This window comes from Triticum aestivum, chromosome 2A, assembly GCF_018294505.1.
Source record: "Triticum aestivum cultivar Chinese Spring chromosome 2A, IWGSC CS RefSeq v2.1, whole genome shotgun sequence".
NCBI lineage: Eukaryota > Viridiplantae > Streptophyta > Magnoliopsida > Poales > Poaceae > Triticum > Triticum aestivum.
In genome coordinates, this window is record NC_057797.1 from 301,581,682 (window position 1) to 301,594,819 (window position 13,138).

A 13,138-nucleotide genomic window follows, 5' to 3' on the forward strand; every position below is an offset into this window, starting at 1 on the left:
ACCAACAACTCGGTTTTCACTAGTGACTATGTCTCCCAGACTCGGTAGCCGGAACTAGATGACGAATCTTGACATCCAACCACCCAGCCGTATGCCGGCCACCTCTGACGAAAGAGATGACCACCATCGCCGGCTGCACCGATCAGAACAAATCTAATCAAAGGTGCCGCCGACGCGGCCACCAGGCCCTCCACGCCGCCACCGTCAATCCAAAGGCAGATGGTGCGCCGCCACTGCCACCAACCGCAATATTAAGTGTGAATACATCCACCAACCGCAATATTAAGTGTGAATACATGACAGCAATCATCGGCCAGGATAACATCCTCGCGTGGTACCATGTCCCAAAACAAAAATCCGCATCCTAGCCTTCTCTATTAATTTCACTGATTAATGATTACTTTCGCAGTGGTTCGTATTTTGACTGCTAAGCTAACAAAACCAAGGATGTCCATGTTCAACCGTGCATTGTCTCCAGCAAATCGGCCAAAATTTCATGATTGTTCTGGGGAAGTAGCATTGTTGATTTGGTTGCTTTGCGGTTTTCTTTGCTTTTACTAAATTGCGAAGTTACATGCATTATAATCATCACCAAATCAATATTTCATGTAAAATAGATCTCCTTCAACATCGGCACATAACAAACAGCAGCAAGGGACGCCTTTGCTTATACTCCCAAAATTGATATTGTATTTTAGGATGAAGGAAGTAAGTTCCCATTTAGGCCTCCTTAGGCCTCCTTTGATTTGGAGGAATTTCATAGAAATTCTAGAGGATAGGATTCTTATAGAATTTTTTCCTTTAGAGCCCTTTGGTTCATAGCAATAGATTCCTATTCCTACATAGGATTGGTTCCTACCCTTCACATTTCATAGAAAAATATAAATGAGCCTAGACTCAATGTAAAAATTCCTTTGATGTCAACCAAATTACATCTCGTTTTCTATTCCTACTCATAGGATTTGAGATACATGCCATTTCATTTCCTACAAAATTCCTATTCCTACGATAATCCTATCCTATGAATCAAAAGAGGCCTTAAGCTCATTCTCAGACACATAGCCAGCTGAACTGACCTCATGTCTGGAACCGAGGAATTGACTTAAACATTGCAGGAATTAAAAAAAAAACAGGCTGTTGTCAGTATTTGAAAAACTTGCGAGCTCCATGCTGAACCTAATCATGTCTCTAACGAGCAATAGCTCACTGAAGCATCATCCAGGACACCGACTGAAGCATCAACAGAAATGACAGATTGTACAGATGACAGATCTAGGAGCAATGCTGCGAGTCGCAGCATCAGCGCCTAGCGAATGCAGCATCGATTGGTTTGTACTTCCATGGCGATTGTATAGATGTGTACAAGGGTAAAGCAAAGATCTATACCCTGAAACATACCTCCTATTGAGGAGGTGGGCAGAGGTTTATAGGAGATGACAGAACTCGCAGATACTGTATGTACACAACAACAAAAAGAGTGACCCAGTTGGGGTGTCACTCTGATGCGACTAGGTGCCTAATAAAAAAACTAGCAAAGCTTCATCATCTGATACAGCCTCCAAGAAGCCACAAAACTCCTGAATCATCAACAATCCATGGCAGTGAGACATAGACCTCGCTACTTGGGTGTAGAGCTGTTGCCACTCCCCTCCCATTACACCAGATGATGTAGTCTAGCTCATTTATTTTCCGACAGCTAATAAACACAACAACTGATTGCTAAATTGCTAAAAAAGAACATGGTCATCCACTTCCAAGGATCATAGTCATCCATCCACAGTAAAATTGGCATACATGCGATGAAAACATTATCTTACCAAAAATGTCCATTCATCCCAGCCCGAGTATCTCCCAACAGTTCTTTAAAGAAACGACTGTAGTCAGAATTAATGTCCCATGAAGTTGATGGCTAGCAAAGTATTCCTTGGAGCCAGCAACTTGATTGACTATCCCAAGAAAACATCTCATCGAATCCAAAACTTCCAGAAATGTGGCATCTCCTTGTATGCTCCCTGATCCCACCTATTCAACAAAGTTATCAGTCAAGCAAGCATAACAATGAGGTAGATGCATCTAGATGCATCTACACAAAAGATGGTCCAAAATATATTTGAGTTGCTGAACTATTATCAAGCATGACAATGAGGTAGATGCATCTGCACAAAAGATGGTCCAAAATATATTTGAGTTGCTGAACTATTATCAAGACCCAAAGTGATCGGACCCTTCCCTGGACCCTGCGCAAGCGGGGGCTACGTGCACCCAGCTGCCCTTTTCTTAAACTATATCTTCCATCTCATGTATCATTTTTACCCATACCATCCCAAAAAAGTACTCCAATTTCAAAAAGGATCGAGTGCATCTTAGCAATAACTCACATACCAAGGAAGAGTTAAGAGGCGTTGTTTAGGCTTCAAGCATTGGGGCTCATGGAGCCGCTGCTCCTGCATGCATCGACTCATTGTGCCTCGATTTCGTAACACATGTTATGATGTGGGGAAAAACGTGAAAAACTAAGACAGGATACACTACGAAATGGAGGGAGTATATGAATTTTTTAGAAGAAATTTGTCCTGGTTCTGCACCATATATATCCAGCTACACGGCTAAGAGTTATGACGGTTTTGTTTCACAAGAAAAGCATGGGAATTCTGAACCGCGGGATTGAATTCAGTCATTCCTACATAACAAACGTTTAAATACATTTGGAAGACCAACTATTCCTATTTGCACTGCAAGTTCAAAACAAAAACGAGTGCATATTTCCTGCCATTGATATGACAGTGTGAAATTATCACATTTGCATAAGATTGTGTCTATTTTCAAGAAAATTGTCTCCCTAGAAAAATACCTTCAGCATATTGTAGCACCAAATGTAGAACTCATGCATTAACAGGGTCTCTAGAAGCTAGGCCATCTTTCATGCTACTATTGCATACTCCATCCTCTCAATGAAGTTGACCATCCCCACAAGTTAGAGTAGGCTTTGCGGTAACTTCACCATTGAAGTCATCTGATTTTTCAAGCGCCGAAACTGTAATGCCTGCCCCATTAGAGCTCTCGACTATAGCACCCACTTCGACTGTTGCAACCTTAACTTCACTCTTATCACACTCTACAGAATTTGTTTCATCCAGTGATCTCTCTGCTGATACTACAAGATCAACTGCAGAATGACCATTGTCTTTAGTAACAGCAACAGCATAACTAGTTACACCACCAACAAATGCTTTATTTTTAGCTGCATAGGCATCTGTTGATCTTTCATCTACTAGAACTTCCAAATATTTAACTTCTAGTGAGCTTTGCATATCACCACCATCAGCGACAATAGTTTTGAACTCGTGGTTATCAGGCTTTCGACCCATAGTGACTAAAGGAACTTCAGTATTAGCAGGAACTACACAAGACTTCTTATCTTCTTGAGTATCAAAGCGGCCAGAGATGGAACTGGTGCTGAAATTAGATTCAGGTCTGTCTTTTACGAGAACAGCATCAACAGAATGTACACTAGGTGGGTAATTTTCATATTTCCCAAGCTCATCAAATGAACATGGGCATGGATCCACTGTCACTGGAATAGCCTTTGAATCTGCAGAACTGGAGCTAGATTTATCTTCAGGCTTCTCTTCTACAACAATCTTATCAGCAACCAATGTCAAATCTGTTTCTGCATATTTCACTTTTTCCGTAATGTCAGCTAAAGCCTTGCAAGGCATGTCATCTTCACTTATATGCAAATTAACATCAGCTATGGAAACTGTTGAAATAGTTTCTTCAGTTTTTTCTTCAGAAACAGGAGGAAGGTTAGATGCCAAGCCTGAAGAGCCCTCAATCAAAGCACAAGTGTCATGATCCTTAGTTTCAGGATGACCACCCACAGCAAATTCTTGAGAAACATAAACAGGTGTAAGGGATCCACTTGCTTCCCCAAACGTTTGAGAAGCTGTCTTGTCACATTCAACGGCATTAACTGCATGAATAGGGAGCAATGTTGAAATATAAAACTACAGAATTACAATACTCATAACAGGGAAATCATGGAAAACAATTCTCAAAATAGTTTGGATTTTGACCTGTCACAGAAGCAGTTTGTCGATTCACTTGAGCTGTTAGCAACAAGCGCTTCTCCAGAAGACCAGTACCATGGATAATCAAGAGATTAAAAGACTTCATTTTTTGCTTCTTCATAGGGCCAACAGGCTTAAACCCAAAAACTGTAGTCCAGGTCTTCTGCATTTCGGGTATGGCAGGTATTACTAGTCTTCGAACATTAAGAGAGCAAAGGGCCTACAGAAGAATCAACCCTAAAACATGTTAGAAATTCATGTGAAACAAAACAATGCAAACACAGTTAGAAGGACTTCCTCAGCTGATAAACACAAAGCTTAAAGCCTTAAACTTGGCTTCGTAAGTAAGCAGTAAGTATGAAAAACCAATATCAATCCCTTAATCCAACAACTAAAACTCAATACACTTGATGCTTTTTCTAAAATGACTCCTGTCGCTCATTAAAAATCAAGACAAATTAATGCAACTCCATAACGCATGTCTCCGTTACACGGTCACCATTATGCAACAGTGCTACAAGGATGCACACCAATAACCAGGTCGCAGAACCTTTCCGGGAGAAGCTTCTACCTTCCATTAGGTCATAACCAACGCAGGGTGCCAGGATTGATTTCCTGGTAGATAGGCAATTGGGCCATCGATGTCTGGGATGGCATCGACTCAAAAAGAGGTGTCGGGCGCTTGTTTCGTTTTCATGCGGGGTAAAAAGCTGTGTGCGGCGGCCAACTTTGCTAGCGACCGTAATTATCGTCTACAATTGAAACAGAAGGCGCTCAGATGATTTTTATCTTATTTTTACGATGTTTATTCGTTTTCCCTAAGCGCCGATATAAGTGTTTAGCGTTGAAGATGGCCTTGGGTTCCTCAAAAGAAAATTGAAGATGGCCTTGGTAGCTTAGGAGCTAGCAACTGTGCAGTTACGAGTCCAATCCTAGTCACATTTCCCTTTTTCTGTCCTTTTTCTTCAGATTTAAAGTTCAAAACAACTCAATGCAGCTCAAAAAAGCATACTCCCATCATTAAAAACAAAATCCTGGTGCCGACCAGGATTTCTGGTTCCAAGCAGTAACTCTTACAATCATGATTTTGAAATCCAAACCCTGACTATAATGTACACTTTGCAGAACAACTATGCATTCATCAACATGTCTGTCAGTTCTTGCTCAAAAAAAAACATAGTCAGTTCAGCGCATAGCAGGTATAATAGGTAAGAAATGAAAGGTCACATATTGAAAGTATATATCACAAATACAAGCTTGCCTGACAATTAGATGAACAAATCAATCAAGAAAACATACTGCTGTTGTTTACAACAAATACAGGAACAAATGTACAAGAATATCATTAGCCTACTATAACAGGGTAGAAATTTTCACGGAGACGATCGATGCAAGAAATCTTAATTGCCCAAGGAAAATGGGGGGAGGGAGGGGGGACAAACTCCAAATGCCCATATGCACATGTGACATGGCTGTGCAACAAAGATCAGAAACAAATGTCAAACTAAATTACCGATTCAATTGCATTGAGCAGTCGATGGCACATCCCTTGGCCCCGATACATGCCCCTTGTGCCTATGAATGGCATTTCTGCTAACTCAGTTCCATGAATCCTGATTCATGTAGAAGAGATAAATTAAGCACTTTAGGGCTGTGAAATAACATTGATAAATGCAGAACGTCAAAAAATCATGTATCATGCCATCATGAGTACAAGTTGGTCTCAGTGCCTCAAGAATGGCCTATGTTCATTCTTGGAAAATCAGACATCCAATTGCAATCCAAACTTCAATATTTACCCCCCCCCCCCCCCCGATCCATGTACTGACTATCGCTGATTTAGTACACACTAAATCAGCGACAATTAATATGGATCGGAGGGGGTAACAATGAATGATTAACTTCCCATCCTAAACACAAATCTCAGGAGATAGATGTAGTAGGAAAAGTATTAAGTTGAATAATCATGACAGAACTAAAGTAACATAAAATGGGGATGGCTAAGGCTCCGATAATATCACAAAAGGCTATTAATCGAACAAAGTGTAATAGTGTATGCATATAAAAGTTTACCTGACAGTTGCCGCAGATATAACTTCTTCTCCACGCTCCAGAATAAATGTATAGAAGTCACTAAAATTTAAACGATTGAAATCCGACCTGCCATATCATATTACAGGATAAATGACAACCTTAAGAAAGAATGGCCCAGGATGCTCTCGAAAAAATTAAATTCTTACTGCACATAGGCACAATCTGCTGATCTTTCTTACTGGCATGTATTTTCCCGGAAAAAAACATGTGCTTATGGACTTGGAGTAACAATGAAGACTAAGAAAACAAATACTCAGCTTCTGAATGTATTACGAATTCCATCCTAAGTGCACCTAGTGTTGGAAAATCATATAGCCAGGGACTTGGGACTAACAGAAGGATAAGGGAATAACATCATGGCTGCTGGGTGTATATAACTTCCATTCTAAGCACAGCTACGTCTGGGAAATCATATATATTCATACATATAACCACAAAGGATCATTTCATTCACCTTGCATCGTTAAAATAAATCATTCAGATATTTTTCTCATTGTATACTTACCCACAATTGTATACGACATTGTGAATTATATTAATCCCACTTCTCTCATCGATACGTGGCAAAAAGCACTCATTCATAACTGAGAAAGCAACAGCTGTCTTTGAGTTGCAATATACAAATTCTGCTTTCCTTTTCATGGGTGCAGCCTCACTTTCAGCAAAACAGCGAACCAGACTCCAGGAAAATCCGGCTTCCATATTATTCTTGAACCCAAGAAGCTTTTTTAGTCGTTTATAAATCTGTGTTGTTACGAAGAACAGAATAGCCTTAATGACCATGCAATCAGAATGAACACAAGAATTTAAATAATAACAAATACGACATTTTCACCAAGGCGGCACACCAATTAATGTGATCAATAAGTATAGGTTCTCCAAATTGATGCGATATGAAAAAATATCAGAGCGATTGAGATCTATGGATATATTATTAACTTGATGAGATTTGTCAATACTCGTGCTTCTATAGAACCTCTCAAGAGTGAATTTGACCGGAAATACACAAGAACAAAGTAACAATGAGCAGATAATGATTACGATTACGACAAGCAATTCTACATGCCAGCCAGGAAGATTCAAAATGATAAGAACAAGCAGTTAAGCCATAAAACTTAAATGCACCACATTAGAGATCTGAAGAGTGAAATTGACCGGACATACACAAGAACAAAGTAGCAATGAGCAGATAATGTTAACGATTACGACAAGCAATTCTACATGCCAGACAGGAAGATTCAAAATAATCTATACTAATATAAAAAGACTCAAAGTGGCAGATCCAATTAATCTCGGCCATCAAATCATGTCAATCCAACGACCTAGACTGCTTCAATGTCGAGCGTGCAACACGTTTAGCGTGCAATTAATTTTATGCCAAATATAATGCTAATCAGATAATAACACGCAGATAATATCCTACTTAATACCCGCATGCACTTAATATACTTCCAAATTAACATGCATTGCACGTACACATTGAGGCCTCCTTTGGTTTGTAGGATTTTTGTAGGAATTCTATAGGGTAGGATTTGCAAAGGAAAAATTCCTTTGAAGCCCTTTGGTTTGTAGGAATGGATTCCTATTCCTATGTAGGATAGGAATCAATCCTTCACATTTTGGAGGAAAAAAAACATTAGCCTAGACTCAATGGAAAAAAATCCTATCCTATGCACCAAATGACATCTCTTTCTCTATAGGAATTGACATGCATGTCATCTCACTTCCTATGATTTTCCTATTCCTATAAAATTCCTATCCTATGAACCAAAGAAGGCCTGACTAGTAAGGACAAGCAGTTAAGCTTTAAAATGCATCCAAAAATTAGAAACATATATTAAGAGGTGGTGTGTGCAACCGTAACTACATATTCTGCAGACAGTACAAGTTCAGAGGTATACACTATGGTGAAATAAATAGCCAAAAACATCAATTTCACAAGAAACAAAAGTAGCCAAAATCATAATTTCATCACTGGATTCAGTGTGGCATATTCCCAGCATACAGAATTAGCCTAAAGTGATCTTTAGTTGCCACCAAAAGAAAAGAAAAAAGGTATTAAGAGGGGCTAAGAAATGTGAACAAGCCAATACAGGTTGGTTGAAGTTTTTTTTCTATATCTATATACTAAGATACAAGACTTCAGCTTTGACTTGCCAAATTATCAGCAAAATTGGTTTTTTGTTCAGTCAGGGCTCAACCTAGAACCTGTAACATAACTTTATTGATTTCTTTAATGGAAATTGGCAAGGGCTGGATGCGTTGCTCCCTTCCACTATAAAAAAATGTAAACCATTGAAGCCTGTGAAAAGTGACACTAAGTGTGCTAACCATAGTTAGCATAAGCAAGCAGGCAAATGTTACTGTGGCAGAATGGAAGGGGACAACAAGTGATCAATTAATAAACTGGTCCAGGCACATACCAAGTAATTATTGCCAAAAACCGAGAACAGATAACAATTATGTATTTCATACCTTTCTACATCCTGGGCTGCAGAAGTGATCAATGGAGGCACCGGGTGGGGTACAAACGGAGTCCCTCTCAGTTCCAGGTGTACAAACCTGGTGATCTGAAAAACAACAATGTGTAAGAAATTGCCGGAGTGCACAAACTTGTGTGTGTGACCGCGTGCAACCAAGCACGTGTGTGTTGAGAGGGTTGAGCCTTACATTTTCTTGAACATTGCAAGCAAGAAAGCAACTCAGTGAAAGACGGTGTCATTTCTTCAGCAGAGCTGCAGAATTTGCATATACAGCTACGACAATACCAATCTCCAGAAGGCATCTGCAGAGGCATTTAGCACAAATATAACTATCAGCATAAAAGCATGAGAGAACAAACAAAAGAGAAATTACGAGAAAGAACTAAGTAAAATAAATAAATCAGCATAGCATCCTAGCAAGCAACTCTTTTAAAAGTGCTGGGGCTCAAATCAACTGGAAGGCTATAAGTGATAGCCCAAATGTTCAGATAATTGTTAACCCAAATACTTGTATGTTCACCTCGATTCCTAAGCAAGCCACATGAAAAGTTGAAGTACAGCGATCGCAGCAGAGCAAGTCACCGCCATCACCACAAATACCACAAGTATCATCATCAGGATCATCAGCAGGATCTATCTTGTAAAATCCCTTCTTTTCATGTTGTGATTGCTTATCCCATGCATCAAGTAAGCATTGCAACAATGGAACCCCACCATCTTCTAGGAAGATGTTTGCATAAGGCTGATGCTCTTTTGAACCAGCATGAAGTTCAAACTTAGCAGCTGTGAGAATCTTGGAACAGCATCCGCAGTAAATACCATTCCTGGTAATTCTACCATCTAATATTGCCTGTGTTCCTTTTTTGTCCATGTATTTGACCTTCGCATCTTGTGAAACAACACCCAGATCTATCATCCACGATAAAACCGTCCTCTTCCATTTATATGGAACGTAGTTACCCATGCCTTCCATATTACGAGCACTACCATGGACAAGAAGTGCACATCCCAGATGCTTGGCTTTTACCTTCTCTTTGTTGTTCTGATACTTGTTTCTAGAACTTCTACCAGCAGAGGCACCTTTTGAGGTCCTGCTTCTGTTGTCCCCTCCCTTCTTCTCAGCAGAATGTTCTTTTTTGCCCTTTCTTTTCCGCACAATTCTTTGTAGCATTGCTAGGTCCTCTTTTGATATGGCATCAAAGGAAGCATCTGCAACACCTGGTCCACCTGTAGGGTTCTCATCCTGTGAACTTTTCACTTGCTCTTGGAACACTGCATAAGCCTTTGTGATTGACCAATAGCTACTACCTTGTGGAGAAACATACACAGAATCTTCATAATCTTTATCTTTCCGAGGCCTTAGATCAATTGTCCATCCGTTATGTAATAGTATACCTTTAATCTGATCCCGGAGTTTCTGCTTAAGTGCACTACGAGGTCCTCCCCTTGGTTTCTTCATCATGACATGCTTCTTGGGAGCAGAATCAGATGTGCCTTGCAGATCAGTGACTTCCAATTTTACTTTCTTGGATAAATTCTCTGGTGAACCTTTATGCTCAAGCAATCTCTTCTTCTCATTTTTGTGTTCACCAAGTTCATTTTTCTCATCTTTCAGGCTTGGTGAGGGCTGATGATTGCCTTGTGAGGAGATCTTCGGCTGCACCTTTGAACTTTTCTGTTTCACAGCATGGCCTGAAGAAACTCCCACTACGCTTGGATCGCTTCTCCTCAATATGACAGAGGAGACCAGCTTTCCAGTAACTTTCTTCCCACCATTTAAATCCCGCTTTTGGGACTCGATCAGAGCACTGCTTTTATCCTTATCCTGTTCATAGCCAGTAATGGTCTCTTCATCCATCCTACTGTTCCTCGACGGAAACTTGCCAGCAACAGCTTTTAAATCCACCATACAGTTCTTAGTCGCGACCTTGTCATCGCCGCTTCCTGTATCCATCTTACTGGTCTTCATCAAAATCTTGCCATCACTGGTCTCCCCCTCCAACTTAATGTTCTTGGGAATAAGGTTTTCATCAGTGTTTTCTCTGACCATCTTATTGTTCTTCGGAAGAAGCTTTAAAACACCACTCTTCGTCGGAATCTTGCCATCCCCAGCCTCCACCTTAACATTCTTTGGCAGAGTATTGCCATCACTGGTATCCCCATCAACATTCGACTTCTTCGGCAGAATCTTGCCATCGCTAGTTTCCCTGAGCACCTTATCGTTCTTTGGCAGGATCTTCAAAAGGCCACTTTTCCCTTGAACCCTTATAACTTCCCCTTGGACAGACCCAGCCAAGCTAGCCTTGTCAGTCTTCAGCAGTATGTGTTTCTCATGTTCCAGTGATCCTACTGGCCTCCTCTTGACATCCAAACTTGAGTCCTGCTCCTTGAACTTTGCCTTCGTCTCCTCCCCACGTTCCTGTCGGCCAGAGTCAACCGAGTTGCTCATGTCAGTCTTCAACGGCTTGTGTTTCTTACGTTTCAGTAGCTCTACATGTCTCCTCTTGTCATCCAAGCTCGATGCCTGCTCCTTGACCTTTGAGCCAATGGTTGCCTTCATCTCCACCCCACCTTTCTCATCAACTCGTCCAGCCCTTACCTCGGGCTTCTCGAACCGCCATTTTGGGAACCCTGGACGCAGCATTTTTGCTACAGTTACATCCTTTGAAGCACTTCCACCGTTTCCAAAAGCACCAACTTTGGCATCCTCGATTTTGCTCCTCTTGGAGTCAGGCTGTGAGCTACTCCTGCTGTTCTTATCTCCCTTATTCTTCTCTGGATAGTCTCCTTGAGTGGACTTGACCCTGTGGAGCTTGTCAGAACTAAGAGGCACCACTTTCTCCTCTGACAGGTCATCGCCATTTCGACTGCTGGCACTGTTAAGTTCATCTCCCTTGTTCTTCTCTGAACCATCTCTTTGAGTAGTTTTAGCCCCAGGAAGCTCAGAACTAGGAGGCACCACTTTCTCCACTGATTGATCACCGTTGCCTAAGGCGGCATTAGGCTCGTCTGACTTGTGCCGCGTCAAGAGGCAAGATTCATCCGCTTCAGAGTCGCTGGACTCCAGCAGCAGCTGTCTCTGTCTCTTCCGCCCTTTCGGCGCCACCACGTCCCCCGAGCCACCATGTTGCCGGTCCGAACCCATCTAAAACCTCCTGAAACCGATCCGAGAGCTCAAACTTGTCGCTCGAAATCCATTGCCCAACGCTCCACCCTGGATCAAAAACCACACGTCAGAAATTTTCTCAGCACCGAAGCTATCTGCGATAATCCCTCGACCGAATTACCGCCCAAAATTGGCAAGGGACGTTCTGGATCGGAATTCAGCGTGATGGGGCTCACCTGGATCGGGGCGGGGGCGGGGGGCGGAAGCGAGGAAGAGGTTGTGTTGCGGCGGCGAGGGATTAGGGTTTCAGGGACGGCGAGGCAAGGGGATTCGGGTGCGGGGGGAGAAGAGGAAGACCACGAGGCGATGCGCCGGGGTTGTCTGGCTGGCCGGTTCACCTGGTCCTCGCTCTCTCCGTCGGGAGTCCGGCTGGGTCTGCGGATTAATATTGGGTTCGGAGAGGGTGTTCGATACTAATTTCGATTGGATCGTTGTCTAATGCACATAGGACCCTGTCGAATACTCATGTGTCGGTTGAGTATTGGGGGTTTCCGACTTCCCTCTCTTTGTCAACGAGGAATTTTTTTTCTAAGTATCAACAATGTTATTACTAACCTGGATGCAAAATAAAATAAAATTAGGGTACAGCTATACCATATTTTTATAAAAGACAAAAAAAATTATAAATAACAACAACTTACTGCAAACAACAAGGGTAGTACGAACTCCACCTCGGACTAATCAGAATATTAGCCACCACAGTTGTATTACAAACACAACGCAGGGGGGCTAAACTAATCAAAAGATTAGCAACCACAATTGTATTACAAACACAAGCAAGGGGGCTTATCCTAAATAAATTAACAAGTCGTGTCTCGACAAACACCGGTAACCTCGAAGAGCTACAACTTCAACCAAACTTTTCTTGCCGACGTACGAGCCACCCTTGAATGCCTAAGGGGAGACGGTGAGTGGATAGCGGGACTCGGTTGGTCCCTAGAAAGTCATCATCTTGGACTCACCGACGACCACGTATATAACGCCCATGAAGATCAACTGTCGTGGTGTGCTTACGGCAGATTTCATGGGTAGGTTTATCGAACGTGGTTGGGGCCGGAGGACGTCGGAGGGTTCCGGAGGTGAGATCGGGGACAAGCGGAGAGGGACTCGCGATGTACCTAGGTTCGGGCTCTCCGGGGGAGGTAAATGTAACACCCCGGATATGACTTTCCCAATTTGTACTCCAACTCTTGTCGTTTCCGGCTTTAAGTTATTTTATTTTCTCGGGTTCGGGATTTTGTCTCCGTGTGTGTTATCGTTGTCATGCATCTCATATCATGTCATCATGCGCATTGCATTTGCATACGTGTTCATCTCATGCATTC

General features: G+C 41.9%; 1 protein-coding gene across 1 annotated transcript; it reads right to left on the reverse strand.

The window, feature by feature from the left end:
• Positions 1–1,231: 1,231 nt before the first annotated feature.
• On the reverse strand, positions 1,232–12,206 carry LOC123188568 (uncharacterized). The gene is made up of 10 exons (XM_044600728.1): positions 11,990–12,206; positions 9,168–11,861; positions 8,835–8,949; positions 8,640–8,734; positions 6,670–6,908; positions 6,144–6,230; positions 5,584–5,683; positions 4,077–4,290; positions 2,852–3,973; positions 1,232–2,022 (listed from the first exon to the last, which is right to left on the reverse strand). Exons 2-9 carry the CDS (start codon positions 11,790–11,792, stop codon positions 2,949–2,951), a joined length of 4,500 nt encoding a protein of 1,499 aa, XP_044456663.1. The 5' UTR covers positions 11,793–11,861; positions 11,990–12,206; the 3' UTR covers positions 1,232–2,022; positions 2,852–2,948.
• Positions 12,207–13,138: the final 932 nt, after the last annotated feature.

Excerpts from the sequence above, each read along its gene's own strand:
- LOC123188568 (XM_044600728.1), bottom strand. The coding sequence starts at position 11,792 with ATGGGTTCGGACCGGCAACATGGTGGCTCGGGGGACGTGGTGGCGCCG. Across the intron at positions 6,231-6,669 it reads AATGTCGTATACAATTGTGG|GTCGGATTTCAATCGTTTAA; the intron begins GTAAGTATACAA and ends ATGATATGGCAG. Across the intron at positions 4,291-5,583 it reads TGCTCAATGCAATTGAATCG|GCCCTTTGCTCTCTTAATGT; the intron begins GTAATTTAGTTT and ends ATTCTTCTGTAG.